The 18572-nt window shown below is 49.4% G+C and overlaps 1 protein-coding gene across 5 annotated transcripts in view; it reads left to right on the top strand.

Annotated features, from left to right (window-relative positions):
* Positions 1-12850, top strand: part of LOC105469247 (cytohesin 1) — a 106049-nt gene extending 93199 nt beyond the window's left edge. For all 5 annotated transcript variants that reach the window (XM_071081746.1, XM_011720067.3, XM_011720064.3 and 2 more), the window contains 3 exons: positions 7182-7253; positions 7877-8031; positions 10727-12850. In XM_071081746.1, the coding sequence (XP_070937847.1) occupies positions 7182-7253; positions 7877-8031; positions 10727-10805 (306 nt within the window). In that variant the 3' untranslated portion in view covers positions 10806-12850. The remainder of the gene's footprint in view (positions 1-7181; positions 7254-7876; positions 8032-10726) is intronic.
* The last annotated feature ends 5722 nt before the right edge of the window (positions 12851-18572 follow it).

Below are 18572 nucleotides of genomic sequence, written 5' to 3'. Positions count from 1 at the left end.
GAGACCCAGCAGCCTGCATTAAAAGACAAGCCTTTGGAGTTTTCAAAAGAAAAGAACGTAAACATCAAGAACAGAAGCAATTATTGAAGGCCACCCCTTCATCAAATGTATCTGCGCTGGAAGCGTCACTCTTAGTGTCTAACCGCATTGCCAAAGCCAGGACTGGCTGTTGGTGAACAGTTGATCCTGCCTGCTGCTAAGGACATTTGTCATGAGCTTTTAGGAGAGGCTGTAGTTTAAAAGGTGGCACGTATTGCTCTTTCAGCCAGCACCATAACTAGACGAATTGATGATGTAGCAGCAGATACTGAGGCACAGTTGTTCGAGAGGATTAATGAGTCACTGTGGTACTCAATTCAGGTTGACGAGTCTCCTGCTGTTGACAACAAGACAACAACGTTTGTTTTTCTGTGACATATTTTTCAGGGGGATGTGCATGAGGATATGTTATGTGTGCTTTAGTTGCCAACCAACACCATGGCTGCTATTCAAGTCTTTGAATGATTACATATCAGGGAAACTGAGCTGTTCTGTTTTGTATTGGTCTATGCATGGATAGAGCAGCTGCCGTGACTGGACAGCTTTCTGGTTTCACTACTCAGGTCAAAGAGGTCGCTTCTAAATGTGAGTCTATGCAGTATGTCATCCATAGAGAAGTGCTGGCTAGCCACAAAGTGTCACCTGAATTTAACAACATTTATGCAGGATGTGATTAAAATTACCAACCACATTAAAGTACGTGCCCTAACTCACGCCTGTTCATGCAGCCCTGTGAGGAGCTGGATGCAGAGCACACACGGCTTCTCTGATACGCAGAGTGAGATGCTTTCTAAAGGCAGATCACTGGCCAGACTTTCTGAGTTACAACAGCCACTTCAGAGATTTCTTTTAGAAAACATCACCACTAGCAGCACATTTCAGTGACACAGAATATAGGTCAGGAAACTTGTGTACTTGTGTGACAGATTAAACCTACTCACAAACTCAATCCGTCACTTCAGGGGAGAGTGGCAACTGTGTTCCAGTCGGCAGATCAAGTGGCTACGTTCAAAGCCAAACTGGAATTACAGGGGTGACAAGTTTCAGGGATTCCTGACGTTTCAGACATTAGCGAGATTGTGAAAGAGACGGAGCCGGGGCCTTCTTTCCCGCAGTGGACGCATGATCACCTGCCTCAGCTTTCAGAGGAGCTTGAGCGATACTTCCCAACCACAAAAGACCCCCAAATTGGGAAGGAATGGATCTGTGACCCATTTGAGAGTAAACCAGGTGAATCAACTTTGTCCGTGCTAGAAGAGGATCGACTGCTTGAGATCGCAAATGACAGTGGCCTTAAAAGTATGTTGGAGACAACTTCAAATCTCCATACATTCTGGATGAAAGTCAAGGCGGAATATCCTGAGGTTGCCACAAATGCACTGAAAGCCTGCTTCCATGCCCAGCATTCTGTCTTTGTGAAGCAGTGTTTTCTGCAGTGACAGCGACCACAGAGTGATTACAGAGTAGCCTGGACATCAGCAACACGTTGTGGGTGTCACTGCCTCCCATCACCCCCAGATGGGACTATCTAGTTGCAGGAAAACAAGCTCAGGGCTCCCACTGATTCTACATTATGATGAGTTGTATAATTATTTCATTATATATTACAGTGTAATAATAGAAATAAAGTGTATAATAAATGTAATGTACTCAAATCATCCCAAACCATCTTCCCTCCCCTGCCCTGGTCCTAAATGCTTGAGCCAATCACAAAGATTATGTCTGAAAAAGACAAGTATTAAAACAGAGAAAAGCTAGCAGATGCAGAGAACAGAAGACGATCCCAACACCAGAGTGATTGGTGCCTGCAAAATCAAAGATATGATGTGGCATGAGATTATTTCCCTGAGAAAGAGGAAAATGCCCTGAATCTACAAATCAGAGTACACTGTATTTCAGGAAACTTTGTTACAGAAAGGCTGGCTCCAAAGCCTGGCCCCTTTAGACCATTACACTTGGAGCCAAGTCTCTGGTCATTCTGTTGGAAAAAGCAGATCATCTCCAGCAGCTTTTTGTCCCAGAAATTAAAGTATCAAGGTCTGCACAGTTTTGAAGAGAAGAATGACCCAAGACCCTTTGTCCAGCCACATTATCATTTAAGTAAAGCACAACTAGCAGCACTCTCATGAAGAAAACATGTGAAATGCAGCACTTTGGAACACTTCTTGAAAAAAAAAAAATCCAGCCAGTAAGAAAATGAATCACAAGAAAGGCCCCGGAAAGTAAAAGACTGGTAGTGAGCATTAAACTATTCACTTAAATACGGAACTAATACTTGAATATACAACTAATACTAAAATAAGCTTAAGTACAGAATACCAAGATATACTTAAGTATGGAACTAATACCAAAATATACTTAAGTATAGAACTAATAGCTAAATATACCTCATATAGAAGTAATAGGCCGGGCGCGGTGGCTCAAGCCTGTAATCCCAGCACTTTGGGAGGCCGAGACGGGTGGATCACGAGGTCAGGAGATCGAGACCATCCTGGCTAACACGGTGAAACCCCGTCTCTAATAAAAAATACAAAAAACTAGCCGGGCGAGGTGGCGGGCGCCTGTAGTCCCAGCTACTCGGGAGGCTGAGGCAGGAGAATGGTGGGAACCCGGGAGGCGGAGCTTGCAGTGAGCTGAGATCCGGCCACTGCACTCCAGCCTGGGCGACAGAGAGAGACTCCGTCTCAAAAAAAAAAAAAAAAAAAAAAAAAAAGTAATAGCTAAATAAACTTAAATATAGAGCTAATACTAAAATATGCTCAAATATAAAACTAATACTAATTAACTAGAAATTGTGGCTGCAGGACAGACCATGAATGTTATAAACCTGGGCAATGTAAAAGTGAGATAATAAAAATCAGGAGGTAGGAGGAGGAACGATGTGAAGAATTAGAAGATTTTGTACTTTTTAAAATGCAGAGTCAAGAAATGTTGTTAAAATGGAAGCATGTTGTATTTTTTTAAGAGAATGAGTAAAACCTCTTTTTTTTTTTGAGACAGTCTTTTTTTTTTTTTTGAGACAGTCTTGCTGTGTCACCCAGGCTGGAGTGCAGTGGTGTGATTTCGTCTCACTGCAACCTCCACCTGCCGGGTTCAAGCGAGTCTCCTGCCTCAGCCTCCTGAGTGGCTGGGATTACAGGCATGTGCCACCATACCCAGCTAATTTTTGTATTTTCAGTAGAGACGGGGTTTCACCATGTTGGTCAGGCTGGTCTCGAACTCCTGACCTCATGATCCGCCCGCCTCGGCCTCCCAAAGTGCTGGGATTATTTTCGTAAACATCTTTGTCTTAACTTGAATAAGGTCATCTTAGGAACTCTTGTGGTAAAGAAACATTTACTTTGAGGTTCAACACTTCTTCAGTTTCTGCTTCCTTTTCCCCCCCTGTTAAATTATAAACAATTAAAATAGAATGTGTTTTATGAAAATAATACTACTTGAAATATCCCATTTTCATAAAACCTATTTCCCTCTCTCTGTACACACACAACACGTCTTCACCTAATGTCAGCAATGATAATTTAGGAGTGATTGGATTTGGAGTATTTCTAAACCTTTCACCTGTATTCTTTTCTACAATATTTAGTTATTTATAAAAAGCAATTCTTATTTTTGCAAAAACAATGAGTGTTCTTAAAGACAAATTTAAAAAGCCAAAGACGTTGCCCTCGGGTATTTCCCTCTTCACGGCGGAAGTGGGTGATTATTGGGCACACGGGTCATCAGTGAGGGTGCAGCCTGCCTATTCTTAGGCCTGCCAGAGTCCACGTGAAGTTCTAGACAGGGGTCTTTTTAATATTTGGGATTTTTACATTGCTGCCCAGGAGCTTAACATTTAGTTGTTTCCACCAGAGGTTCTCATTCTCTTTCATCCCAGCACCGAGGGATAAGGTGAGCACCAGTCAGCGATGCTGGCTCACTCGAGCCAATTCTCAAGTGGCAGGATAAGTGTGCCGAGAAGAGCGAGGAGGGCCATGCTGTGCAGGATGGAGCAGGGAAGAGGCAGGGCCAGGAAAGATATCAGAATCCCCAGTGGGTTCTCCCAGTGACCAATCACAGTGACCAATCACAGTGACCAATCACAGTGACCAATCACAGTGACCAATCACAGTGACCAGGAGGGTGTTCTTATAACCTGGTCCCACTCCAGACTGAAGACCATGGGTGTACATCATCTTGGTTTCAAATCATTTTACATCGAGAACGTGCATCATGCATATGTAACGTGGATGCCGCAGGCCTCACCAGTCAAAGAGCATACTTCATGTCACATACTTACTGAGGTCCGAAGTGTGATTACTCTTAGACCACCCACTTGCTCGCCTGGGGATGCTGCAACCCAGTTAACCCAGCAGAATCCTCAAAAGGTGCCGGCACCAATTAAACCCTAGAAGTGAGAATGGTGCGGGTAAAAACTAGAAGCAGAATTGACTGAGAACTGTTTAGAAAACAGACCAGTTGTCTCCCTCACCTCATGTCCCTGAGGGCCTGTCCCCACCACCCAGGCAGAAGTCTGAGTGCTCGCTCACAGGAGAGACTGACACCAAGCGTTTCTGGATGAGGGATCCTAGGCCTGGTTGAATGTGGGGGCATTTTACCCAGACAAGAGTGTTAGGTAAATTCAGGCTTCTTTAATGCTGAGGACTTTTTCCACCCCCGGCTTCTCCTCGCTCGGCTCTCAGAACCACAGGTAGCCAGGTCTGTAGCTTGCAGACAGAGTGGGAAACTTCTCTGCCCAAGAAGAGATGTGTAAGGATATCTAGTCAGATTCCCCAGCAGACAGCCTAGTGGGAGGGCCCTTGTAGACGGTCACAGTCCACAGGCTTCAGAGTCCCAGTCAGCTGTTAGTCTTCCACTCTTCAAATGGCACAACCAAGGAATCCCAGATACCTGAGGAATTCCTGCAGCCTGAGAGCAAGTAGAGACCAACGCAGCCCAACAGCCAAAGAGCACCTTGGATGAGAGAGGGACTCCAGGAAGAAGAAAGACTTCACCGCTGGCTATAAAGAGACTCTCAGTCATCTCAGGTGACTTTACAGCTGTGAAACAAGAACAGGATCCTGTATGAAGCCAAGGAACAAAAATAATAATTAAACCCTCCTGGAAATTCAAAGCATGGTAGAAGTGAAAACTCAATGGAAAGTTGGAAGAAAAGCATTAAGAAAATCTCCCAGAAAGAAGAAAAAGGCAGAGGGAAAATAATAAAGGAAACACTTTTTTTCCCCCAAAGAAGAACTAGTCCAGGAGGTCTAGTCTAGCATGTTCCAGAGAAGCTGAGAAAACAAAGAGGAGGTAACCCTTGACAGAATAATTTTTAAAAACGTCCCCAAATGACGGATGTGTTTCCAGGTTGGAAGGCTTTCCGAATACCCTGCATGATGACTGAAAATGAATGCACCCCACGGCTGCCTCCTGAGGGGCCTCAGAACACCAAAGACACAGAGAACTGCAGTCGTGTGCAAAGCACCAGCAACCGGAACAGCTTTGTACGGGGTGATATTAAATGGTGAAGGCAGGAATGCTGGGCTTCCCAGTCCTGAAGGAGGGTCACGTCCAGCCTAGACTGTTAGGCCCAGCCAGATAGCAGCCAGGTGTGAGGGTCGAATAGAAACATTCTTAGTCAAGTGAGATCTCAGAAATATTACCACCCACACACCATTTCTCAGGATGCTGGTGGAGGACAAAAGCCTTGACTGTAGGAAACCAGAGATCTTGAAACCTCTTGTTTCAAGAGAGGAGGGAAGAGTACTCTGGAATGGAGAGTGCTGAGCTTAAGGATGAAGCAATTTACCAGGTATCAAGGCAACCAGTCCAGACTGGAACAGGTTTCAGAGGCTCCAGGAAGAATTACTTCAAGAAATTAAAATTAACAGGATGCCTGACACAAATTAGCATTAGGAAGGAGATTTTGCTAAGAGGTTAACCATTTGCAATTGGTTTTGGTGGTAAGGACACAGAAATATAAATCAAAGGAACAGCCCACTTCTCCACCCTCCTTAATTTTGGTTCCAGTGGGGAAGGAAGCTTTTCAGGAAGGAAAAAATTGGGAAGTTCACTATATATGGCACAGGTTGGAAGAGAAATGTGGTGTTGAATGAAGACACTGTATAACCCTAATTCAGATGACCAGATCATTATTTAGGAGGATGGGGAATATGAATATGCCCAGGTAAGAGGAGGAGCTCAGTCTTCTTCTGTAGATAACATCTAAAATCGAGCACTCAAAAGGCAGCAGTTGTAATATGGTATTTTGGAGACGGGTGAGATACAGAGGTAAAGACCAAGCAGGTTGGCTTGAAGAAGTTGGAAATGGTTGCTACTCAGGATGGGAAATGACTGAAAGACTCGTTTTCACTTTTAGAGAACTCATAGAACTGGTCGTTTTTTGTTTGTTTTTTTGTTTTTGTTTTTGTTTTGTTTTTAACAGTTGGTGCATGTGTAACTCTGGCCAAATACAAAGACTTTTAACAGTGCTAGGACTTGGCCATGGGTTGGCTGGATATCAGGGGACTGTGAGGCTGCCATCAGACGTGTGCTAGAAGTGTCTGCGGTGCCGTGCCCTCTGCAGATGAGATGGGACTAGTTGGCGGGTGCAGCTCTGTTCTGGACAGGAGTTGAGGTGCCTTTGGAAATGCAGGTGGAGTTGTCAGGATGGTGGTGTCTCTGAGGATTGTACTGTCTGGCGGTGGGGCGATGGTCAGAGGCAGTGAGTGGTTAATGTTCTGACCCACAGCTGCAGTCCCAGGCACCAGGGGCGCTAAGGTGAACCTAGGAGAGACTTCCTGGAGTTGTTGCCCCAAAACTGAGGCTTCGGAGAAGAGTGGGAGAGCCAGGCAAAGGGAAGAGGGAAAGGGGCCCGCTCCCTGCTTGAGGACCGTGCCCGGGTCACCGCCGGCCACACTCTCAAGGTGTCTGTTGAATCTTCTGGGCTTTCTGCTCGCAGAGGACTTGCAGTTATACTGACAATCCACAGACATTCGTGGCGCTCTTCTTGTTTAGAACAGAAGGAGTTCCCTCGGGCTGATTTGTGAACTTCATGTCCTGGGAGAAGGCAGGAGAGTCGGATGAGTTGCGGGGAGGAATCTGGCAGTGTGTGTCCTTCACCTGTGATCTTAGACTTCCTCTCTTCAACTGTTCTGTAGGATAAGGAGCCCCGTGGAATCATCCCTTTAGAGAACCTGAGTATCCGGGAAGTGGAGGACTCCAAAAAACCAGTGAGTATTTTTGCTGGGATATTTTGAGGGGAGAAAAGGGATGGGCATTCCAAAGATTTTTTTAAAAACTCAAAACCAAAAACCTGAAACACGTGATCAGGCTTTTATTTAGTCTAATTTTTGATTATATTGTTCAAGCCAAAGATGAGACTTGAAATCACTTCTTCCTGTGCCATCGTCCGCTTTATAGTTTCACTCGGTGAATATCACATGAGGTGTGGAAGCTGCCCCTCCTTCAGTGGCAGCGGCAAGCATGCTTGAGTGGGCTGTTTCGCTTGTAACTTTGGGACACCTGCTGTGTATTTTTCCTTTGTTTTGGACTGTCATGATATTACTGGCTTGCCTTTAAAAAGTCTTAAGTAACCTGCAGTTCTCTGCATATTTTACATGCATTGGAAGTGGAGCTAACGTATCAGACTGATATGCTTGCTAACAAGACTTATTTATATACAATTTACAGTCTCCAGAATTCCACGTCTAGGCTTCACTTTTCCACAGGAAAATAGGTATTGCTCGTATTTTGTGAAGGACAGAATAAAGGGGCTTTGGGGAAAGAAATCAGCATGTTTCTCAGTCAGCAGCTTCCTTTGCTCCACTGTCTCCCTCTCTGTTTTCATTCTCAGAACTGCTTTGAGCTTTATATCCCCGACAATAAAGACCAAGTTATCAAGGCCTGCAAGACCGAGGCTGACGGGCGGGTGGTGGAGGGGAACCACACTGTTTATCGGATCTCAGCTCCGACGCCGGAGGAGAAGGAGGAGTGGATTAAGTGCATTAAGTAAGTGACTGCTGAGAAAGGGAAGTGCACGCCTGACGCGGCCCTCACCTCACCAGGTGTCCATCGTCTTCGTGGTTCAACACGCCGCCCGCATCTCTCTGTGCTTCAAGTGTTACATTCTTAGGGAAGCTTCGTCCTGGTTCCCAGCTGACGACTTCCCAGGAGGCCTTTGGATTCTTGGCTATTACAGCATATGTAAGAGAGCATGTCCCATCTGGGTTCCCCAGGTGTCCTCATAGACCCAAAATAGGAAGAGGCGAGTGAGCTACCGGCACAGATGCCATCTTCTCAACTGGCCTTTCCATGTCTGACAAAGCTGCTCTCATTCTCACAGTGACAGCTCAGAGGAGATAGTAGTCATGTTCTATAATTTGTGAATCCTGTGAGACACCATTTTCCTAGCTACAGATGAGGAAACTGAGGCCCATAGAGGCTAAGAAATTTGCTGGAAGTCACATACCGTGATCCAAGGTCCGGGAGGAGGGAGAGGCTTCCTCAGGGTTCCACAGCTAGGAAATGGAGCTCCCGAGTCCAGGCCTGTGACTCCTGGCTCTCGGCTCTGTCGGCTCCACTGGGCCACGCCATGTAAGGTGTATCACAGGGCTGGAAATTTCCTGATGTGACAAGTATCTGGAAACATGGCTTTCTAAAGCCAGTTGGCTTCTCTTGCTTAACGTTGTTCCCTGGGACTTGGTCCGTCTGGCTGTCCCTCCAGTCCCTGTGCGAGGGTCATCAGTGAGCATTCTGACTGTGCCTTCTCTCAGTGGTCTGTTCTCCTAAGAGACAACCTCGTCCTCTCCCTCCTGGGTGCTTCATCCATGAGCGCACACCCAGCTGTTTTCCTGAGAAAGACTCCTCAGCTGCCTGTAACTTCACCTGGAAAACAGGGAGAATGTACCCACAGGTTCATGCCAAGGCCCCTGTAAGTCCTCTGTGTACCGTGTGATGGGCTTTCTCTCGCCCACACTACAGCCCCGTTCCCGAGGGAGTGCAATATCCTCTAGCCTTTGTTTTATCTTGGTATTTCTACTCAGACCAGTGTAGGTTTTGACCCAGGCTAAATACCTAAAAACTGACTGAAGATGGAGATGATGTGATGGAGGGAAAGGAATAGATGATTTATCCCCTCAAAAGTAATCTGAAAATTCATGCAGTGAAAACAGGAACTAGCTGAAGAGAGGAAGGATTTGGCGCCAGGTCACGCTGTGCCGAGTCCTCACTCTGTCTGTCTGAGCGCTTGTGCCTGGTAGGCGGGTAACTTACCTTCCGTGTGATACCGGTCATTTCTGCCTCCCGGGGCTCTTTTGAGGATTAAATGAGATCGTGTAGTGGGCATGGGGTTTGGCAGCTTCCCTGACATGACAGCCATCCCGGGAAGTGTGGCCCTGAGCAGGGGCCAGCCCACCCTCCATTGAGCAGACGCGGCACCACGGTGCTTTCAGAGTCCCCTGCCAGTTATGGCACCAGTCCCGTGTTCTGGGGAAGAAAACAGCAGTGTTGTGGGGGACCTGTATCCTTTTTTTAACATACTGGAAAAAAAAAAAAAAACTCTTGAATCATTATGAAATGTATTTTTTGTGTAAGATTTGAAGTAAGGGTTGTAAGTTTGTTCTCACGAATGAATAGCTGGTGGTGCAGACGCCATTTATGGATTCATCTGCGTCGCTCCCACTGATTTAATGTGCTCTTCTGAGAGTGTACCCAGCTCCCCCGCCACGTGGCATGCACCTGCCGCTCCGCTGCGCCTCCCAGTGTGAGCACCGCCTGCCTCTCCCCCTGCAGCATCATGGTGTGCTTTGACTGTGCTGGCCAGCGGGTTCCCTGTCCTCCCCTCACTGGTCTTTCAAAAAAGTTTTGGCTGGTTTTGTACATGTGTCTTTCATACGGTGTTTACTTCTATAGTCAGAAAAACTAAGCATTTTTCAAAGTCACATTTAGAATCATCACTTAGGATACTGCTTCCCTGGAAAGAAATGAAGTATCTTGAAAGTCGAGAATGGCAGACATAGGGTTGTGGTGTTGCCAGTCTGCTGCAGGTGCTCCAGCCCGCGGCACGGCCTGTGCTGCTGTCTTTGAGGCTGTAGCACAAGCATGAGCTCGGGCCCCCTCCCTGTGCACCGGAGACCCAGCCAGGTCCAGCCAGTCTGTCCATGGCCCCCCACCAGCAGCATGGTGCCAGGCAGTGCTGCCTGCAGAGTCATAGAGCCGTAGTTATTGAGCAGGTGCACATGGGGGGCTTGGAAGGCCCCACTGCATTTACCACGCCAGCTATCACACACCCCGTGCCGGAGGACCGCATGTGACACAGCTTGATTATGTGGCACTCGCTGCTGCAAAGCAAAACCAGATGTCATCATGGAAACTCAAGCACCAGTTTTTTTCTCTGAATTAGAATATAGCCGCAAGAATGTGGCATGATTCTGTTCCTACATGTAAATTGATTATTATGTTGAAACAGGTAAAAACCCCAAAATTATCTTGTCACATGTTCCTGTGTCTCTTTCAAAGTGTGTCACCTTAGGTCACTGTGTGGACACAGCAAGGGTGGACGACACTAACTTGGCCTTTGCAGTGATGGTGGGGTGGGACAGGGGTTCTGGGGCACAAGGGGCCCCTGAGCAAGCCCCTGCCCGGAGGTGTGTTTCTTCTGATTCTGTCCCTCACGTCTCTGTTTTCTCCCTTTTCTGTGCTCCAGAGCGGCCATCAGCAGGGACCCTTTCTACGAAATGCTCGCAGCACGGAAAAAGAAGGTCTCCTCCACGAAGCGACACTGAGCGTGCAGCCGAGGGCGTGGGTCTGCGTGGGCCTTGGAGCTCCCGCTCTTCTCCCGCCTCTCCACGGGTGCACTGCTGCCGAGCACAGCGTCCTCTGCCAGGCCCCGCCCTGGATTCCTAGAGACTAGCTTCAGCTTTTGCTATTTTTTTTAAGTGGGAGAAGGGTGGGCAATTATCACTGGGGAAGAGAGGACCGGCTGTCTGTCCAGCATGGGCTCCTGAGCCTTCCTCTCTCACAGGGCAGAGCTCTTGTCGGCAGGGCAGCCTCCTGGCCAGTTTCTCTGCTCAGTGTTCTGGTAGCAGAGCTTGGAGCCAACTGTTTACCTCTTGGTTGTCCCGGTGAAGAAGTCTTCAAACCCTGCACCATAAATACGTGTATCCATATATTATTATATGTTAAGAAAAACGGTGGAAAGGAAGAGAAGCCACGTACTATAAAGATCTATTTTTTTTTTTTTAAGAGAGAACGTAGTGCTGTTCAGGTGCATTCTGCCCTGGCTGCGCTGGGGAGCTTCTCCCTGGAGAAGAGCACCCGGGGCTGTGGCCGAGGGGCATCAGCCTGGGCCCGCGGCAGGGCCTGGCCCGCCTCTCCTGTGCTGTGGGAGCTCGCTGCCTGGTGCTTGTCTGGGCGAGAGAGACAGGTGAGGTCAAGGGCGCAGAGGGCAAAGGCTCAGTGGGCCTTCAGACGACACAGTCAGACTCGGGGGCCTGCCCTGGCCAGGGGCGCAGCCGGCAGCAGCGTGCGGTCCGGCAGCTCCCGCGGATGCTTTTCCATCCCAAGTGCCTGCGGAGCGCCGAGGAGAGGAGAGAAGTGACTGGACGCTTACGTTATTTTCCTCCTTCAGAATCCAAGTTCTTGTTGGGCTTTAAAGTAGAAAGTCAGCATTTTCCTTGAGCTAAATACCTAATAACCAAAACTGTGAGGAAGGTTATCGGGACAGAGGTTCCGGATAATCTGTTTCATTTTGGGTTTTCTTCCTCTTCCCCAGGCTCCAGTCCTCGTTCTAGAGGAAGGAGTAGGACTTCCCCGATCCCCGTAGGGCTTCAGCTTTTTCTGCCTCAAAACCGGCCCTAACTGGACTACTCTGGATGCGTTTTGTGGTGGGCCCCCTAAGGGGAAGATGGGCCTTTATCTGCTCCGTGGGGTGCACTGGAGTGAGGGGGGTGACCGGGCTGCCTCTCGCATCTGTCTTCCCCTGCAGGCACTGTGTGAGCTGGCCCTGCCCCTCCTCATTACAGTATGAAGGGAGCCATGACATGCAGCATTTTCCTGCCGTTCTCTCAGGGACTCTCAGGGCAGCTCCTGCCACTCCGCCAGGGCCAGCATGCCAGTCCAGGCAGAGCAGGTGGCTGGCTGGCTGGCCGTCTCGGCCCGCCTCTCCACAGGACCCTGGACCAGGGCGGTGCGGGGCGCGGCCGCGAGGAGGCAGGTGGAGGAACTGCGGGTTTCCACAGGGCCGTGTCGCCACGGCTCCTCTGATCCTTTAGGGTTGGCGAGCATCTCTGGAAATAGCTTTTGCAGAGCAGTGGTGGGAGGAATGGAGGGGGACAGTCTGTCACCTCCCCGTCCCCGCCACTTTGTGTAGATCCTACCTGGAGGGAATGGCTTTAGGCACTTTTGTGCTAGAGCTTGTGAGGGTGACAGAAGAGGGTCCAGGCTGGAAACCTGAACTTTCTGGTGGGAGGACCAGGCGGTGCCTGCCAAGGTCTGGGCGTGTTTGGGCTGGCGCTGGAGCCTGTCCAGCTGGCCCGGGCCCTGGCCTGGTTCTCACAAGTGTTTCCTAGACGGAGAGGCACATGGGTCAGTATTAGTCTATTTATCAGAGGTGTAAATAATCTATGTATAGTTTTTCTCCTTTTAGATTATTTTGTATTTGTTTAAAAGAAGTTTTGTCAAAATACAAAAATATAAAGAAATGACTGAAAGTTGTTGACAGGGTTTTTAAGAAATTATAATTATTCTAATTGTTTTTGTTTGTTTGTTTTTGCCTTGTAAACTAGCGCCAAGGAACTGCAGCAAATAAACTCCAGATCTGCCCAAGCCATCTTTGTTGTTCGTGGCGTCTCTGGGCTGGGGTGGGCCCTCGAGGTAGGAAAGGAGTGCTGAGCAGACGCTTGTGCACGAGGTGCCACTCCAGCTGCACCTTGAGTTCAGTCGAAACACCTTGAAAGTGGGAGGAGGGTTCTGTCTTCTGTTAAGAAGAGCCTAGTCAGAAAAGATAAGAAACTTAGCCTTTGCACCGCCCCCCCACTCCCGCTTTTTTAGAAGAAGAAACGTGAAACGTCAGTTTTAAATTAAGATCAAGAAATACGCCTTCAGTCAATGCAACACATCTTCAGTGTGATTTCAGTTTCCAGAGATGAGCTCACAATGCCAGGGAACAAACAGGGAAGAGTCTCGGTGGGCTACAGGGAAGGCGCTTGGCGAACTGGCACCAAACAGACAGCAAAGCACCAGGCTGGCCCCGTCTGTGGGTCCGTCTGTCTCCGCGGGCTGGTCCGCGTGCTTCCACACAGTAGTCATGTCTGATGTTTCTTCCTTGCTTCAAGCCCCCAGTCTACCCTGACCATTCCCCCAGGTGACCGCCCCACTTGACTGAGAAGGGACGACCGTTAGGTGTGAAGAGCGGCATTCCTAGCTTTCCATGTCAGTCGCTCCTGAATTGTTTTTGTTCCCTCCCATCGCTGGAAGAAGTGGCCTCCCTTTTTCCTGTCTCCCCTGGATCCATCTCTTGTCAATTATCCTCTGTCTTGTACATATCCCCAGTTTCTTTCCCCATTAATTTCTTTCCCTCAAACCACAGAAATGCCCATCTCACTTGAAAACTCCCTAAGCTCAGGAAGAAGACAGAGATGTCCACTCTTACCACTTCTATTCAGCATTGTACTGGAGGTTCTAGTCAGGGCAGTTAGGCAAGAAATGAAAGGCATCCAGCTAGGAAAGGAAGAAGGAAGATGACATGTATTTGCTGGTAACATGACTTTGTAATGCCTAGCTGAGCCACGAGAACAGGGCCACTCTCGAGGCTCCAGAACTGGGGCCACCAGCTTGCCGCCCCAGCCGGGAGAGCTGTATGTGGGCACTAGACGCCATCCTGTGAGAGCTGTGGCGTGGGCAGAGCCAGCACAGGGGGTGAGGCTTCTCCTGGCCTTGGGGGACCCCATTAAGATGAGTCAGAGATGATTCTGGAGTCTTATGGTGTCATACTGTCTGCCCTGTTGGGTTTCAGACTTACTTGGGATTGGTTATTCTTTTCTTCTTGCCCTCTTCTCCCATTTGGAATGGGAATATCTACCTTGTGCCTGCCCCACCGCTGTATTTTGGAAGCACACAACTGGTTAAATTTCAGAGGCTCTCAGCTGGAGGGGGATTTGCCTCAGGATGAATCGAGCCTTGAGTCTCACTCGTATCTGATTTAGAGGAGACTCTGGACTTTGGACTTTTGAATTGGTGCTGGAGCAAGTTAAGACTTTCGGGGTGGTTGGGATGGAATGAATGCATTTTATGCTGAGAATGATGAGTTTGGGGGAACCTGCGGCAGAATGCTGTAGTGTGAATATTTGTTCCCTCCAAAACTCATGTGGAAATGTAACTGCCGCCAGGTGCCGTGGCTCACGCCTGTAATCCCAGCACTTTGGGAGGCCGAGGCAGGCAGATCACCTGAGGTCACAAGTTCGAGACCAGCCTGACCCACATGGAGAAACCCTGTCTCTACTAAAAATACAAAATAAGCCGGGTGTGGTGGCGCATGCCTGTAATCCCAGCTACTCGGGAGGCCGAGGCGGGAGAATCGCTTGAACCTGGGAGGCAGAGGTTGCGGTGAGCCGAGATCACGCCATTGTACTCCAGCCTGAGCGACAAAAGCTAAACTCTGTCTCAAAAAAAAAAAAAGTGTAACTGCCATTGTAACAATATTAAAAGGTAGGATCTTGAAGAGGTGTTTAGCTGAACTAAGGAAAAGTCCAGTAATAGTAATATATTCACAAAGTTATTAAACCACCAATCAAATCCATTTTAGAACAGTGAACAGTTCATCATCCCAAAGTACACCCTGTCTACTCATCGGCAGCCTCTCCTCCTCTTCCCCCAGCCCTAGGCAGTCCTAATGTTTCTGTCTATGCACTTGCCTCTTCTGGGCATTTCATACAAATGGAATCATACACTAAGTGGGCCTTTGTGTCTGGTTTCTTTCACTTAGCGTTATGTTTACGCGACTCATCCGTGGAGCGTGTGTCAGAGCCTCATTCCCTTTTATGCCCAAATAACGTTCCATTGTGTGGAGACCACATTGTTATTCAAACATCAGTGGGCATTTGGGCTGTTCCTGCCTCTTGGCTGTTAGGAGGCCTGCTGCTGCTGCCTTCCTCACAGGCGTTTGTGTGGTGCAGGACTGTAGAAAGTAAAAAGTTGCTCTTCAACGTTTCCCTTCTTATTAAAGAATAAATCCTAAGTCCTAAGTGTTTGAAATAATAGTTTCTTTTAAAGACTAACTTCCTTCAAGCCTCCTTGCTTTGTGCTAGTAACTCTTTGTTAAGCCCTATCCCATGTAGCTGTTAGACATGCTCAAGGCACGTAGTACATTTTATGTCCTTGTACCTTAACCAGGGTATCTGTGCTGGACGTGCTCACAGGCATGTTTCAGCGCACAGCCTATGCCCCTTCCTTATTTGAGAATAAATTATTAGCCAGTCGGGTTTTAATTTAGTTTGTGAGGTCTGGCTCCAGTCAGTGGAGGCCTCACGCGTATGGAATAAATATTCTGGTGTCTCTTTATTCTGTGTGTGCCCTCCCCATTGTTCCATCTGCAAGAGACACCCTTTCTGCGCAAGTAAAAATTGCCTTGCTGAGAGAACTTTTTGTCTAAATGCTAATTTTTCCTGTGACACCAGGGAACAAACATTTTGCATTTCTAATAGGGACTCTGACAGTTCCTTGTTGCATCTACGTCCTCACTTTCGTTCACTCCTCAGCCAGGGGCCTCCCTCCTCTCTCCTCTCGGCTCTGGTGGATTAGTCTTCCTGGGCTCCCCTACCTCTCTGACGGCTCCCTGTGCATGCTTTCCCTGGCCTCTCCTCTCTGCCCACCCACCAGCTGCTGGACATCCCCCAGGATTCTAGCCCCCAGTGTTCCTAAGCCCTCTTCCTTGACAGATAATCAGTCCCGTGACTGACCCTGCTGCTACCTGCTGGGGGCCCGTGTGTGTGCTTGTGCAATTCCGACCCCTTCCAGGCTCCCCTCTCCACCTCTGACTGCTTGCGGGACGTCTCCCCCAGAGTGGCTGCCGGGCCTCCCCAGCTCAGCCTGTCCACAGCCGATAGCCCCAAGACTGCCCCTTGTCCTGGGGCCTCTGCTGCCACCCTCAGAGAGCCTGTTTAGGCTTGGAGCCCTTTCTCATGTGTCTACCCCTCTCCCTACACCCAGGCATCCCCAAGCCTTGCCTGTGGACCTCTGGAGTGGCTCTTCATGGCCGCTGTTGCTGCCCTGAGGCAGACCTTCATCACAGGCCCGGCCCACCGGGGCGGCTTCCCCACTGGTGTGCGGACCTCTAAGCTTTGCCATCTTCTACTCCATGATTGATGCAGCTGTGGAATTTTGATCCACTGATCATGTCATTCCTCCACTTAGCAAAACAAGTAAACAGAACCCGTCCCCTTCCTTGCAGAAGAGAACCTGAATCTGCGTGACGCTCAGGGCCTTCTCCCCCAGGCTCTGTTCTGCCTCATCTCTAGCTGTGTCCATCCTTCACGGCGCCCTCCCTGCCCTGCGTTCCAAGCTGTTGCTCCACAGCCACCGTTTAATAGCTGATAGCTTTGCTCCTGAGACTTCCTTTTGCCATCTCCTCTGCCTGCCTGTTTGTGCAAAACCTTCTCATTCTTCGAAGCCTCACGTTGCCCTGGATTTGCCCAGCTTTCCAGCTTTTTCCTCTATGCTCCTGAGCAGTGAGTCCAGTCGGCTCTGCGGTGGCTCACGTGGACGTGCCTGTCTCCGTGGTTGTGTTGGGAGCAGGAGTCATGAGGCGTTTGTTCCCTGCTTCTAACCTGATGGAACAGGTCCCATGCACCCAGCACTGGGCTTCGTGCCCATCAGACGCGTGGAGCTGCACGTCACAGAGAACTCACCTAGCGGGCACATGACTCGAGGACACAAATAAGAACAGGAAGTCCCAAGTGTGCGCTCCAGGTCGTTCCGTAACCCGGGACCTTTCCTCCTCCCCGCTCTCCTGGAACACTCATGTTGACCCGGTCACGGCACAGTTATAAGGAGGGGACGCTACATCCTCATGCAGTGGCACTCGGAGGAGCAGGGAGCGAGGGGCAGCCGGGGTCCCCCACACTTGCCTTCCTTCATCAAGGAGGAAGCGTCTTCCCCCGGATTCCCTGCAGACGTGTCCTTATGTTTCAGCATCACACTGGGTCTCATCTCCACCTCTCGGCCAACCCTCCGCTTAGGCCTATTTGATGCCTCACTGGGGCTGGGCACACGTCCCACAGACACAGTCGGGGTGCCGTGGGCCGGACGCTGGCAAGCAGAGGGTGGAGAATGGATGCCAGGTCGGGAGAAAGGCTGTGACCGCCATAAGTGGAGAGTTGGAGCAATGAGGGCCCGTGTCTGGCACTCACAGTCTGGGTAGAGGAGACAGATGAGGAAGTTGAGTGTGGTGATCCCGGGGTGCGGGGGGCTAACCCCAGGAGCAAACAGGTGGGCGGCTATTGGAAAGAGCAAGCGGAGGGGGTAACTTGAACAGGCTGATGAGGGAAGGCCCCACTGAGAAGAGGTTGCTGAGCTGAGGAGGAGGCCACCAGGCAAGGACCTGGGGTGCCACTTAGGGTAGGGTAGCTAGTAGGGGGATGGAGGGGGCCTGAAGAATTGCTGGGATGGGTTGGATGAGGCCTGGGGTGGCAGGGGACACGGAGGAGAGGTCAGCAGGGGCCAGGTGGAGCAGGGCCAGGGCCAGGGTAGGGGACGTCTGAGGCGGCGTGGAGCATGGAGGCTGGGGAGGGACTCTGGCTGCTGGAGGGAGGATTGTTGGGGGAGGAGGGTGCCAGCACGAGGCTGTGACCTGACTCAGTTGGGGGTGATGGAGATTGCACCAGGACAACTGTGAGAGAGGCAGGGGACAATTAAAAATTCATGGGCAGCAGAACTTGGAGGTAGAAATGGAGGGAAAAGGAGAAATCAGGATGAGTCCTCAGTGTTGGGCCTGGGCAGCCGAGAAGGACAGGTTTGGGCTGGAAATCCAGGTTCTGTTCTGGAGGTGCCAAGATGAGAATGACTATTATAATGGCCAGCAGGTGGGGAGCTGGCGGGTCACGTTGGGAGCTCTGCAGAAAGATGAGTGACCACCTACAGGTCACATATGGCTTCCCAGTGGCCCACCTGGGGAAGGGTTCGTGGTTCATGGCCTCCATAAAACTTGTTTAATCCTGAACAGGTCATATTAAGAATTCCTTAGTTACTTTGTCATGCTTTAACGCCCAGGAAAGGCCTGGGCAAAACTCTTGGTGGGCTTTTGTTATATCCCAGCCTTTGTATAAGGGGGCTGGCTCTCTCAGCTTTTTTTATTTTATTTTATTATTATTATTATTTTTTTGAGACAGTCTTACTGTGTCGCCAGGCTAGAGTGCAGTGGTATGATCTTGGCTCACTGCAACCTCTGCCTCTCAGGTTTGAGCGATCCTCCTGCCTCAGCCTCCCGAGTAGCTGGGATTACAGGCTCGTGGTACCACGCCTGGCTAATTTTTGTGTTTTTAGTAGAGACTGGGTTT

The sequence above is a fragment of the Macaca nemestrina genome, chromosome 17 (genome assembly GCF_043159975.1).
Source record: "Macaca nemestrina isolate mMacNem1 chromosome 17, mMacNem.hap1, whole genome shotgun sequence".
Classification (NCBI taxonomy): Eukaryota; Metazoa; Chordata; class Mammalia; order Primates; family Cercopithecidae; genus Macaca; species Macaca nemestrina.
The sequence above is the reverse complement of the archived record's forward strand: the minus strand, read 5'-3'. Positions and strand labels throughout refer to the sequence as shown.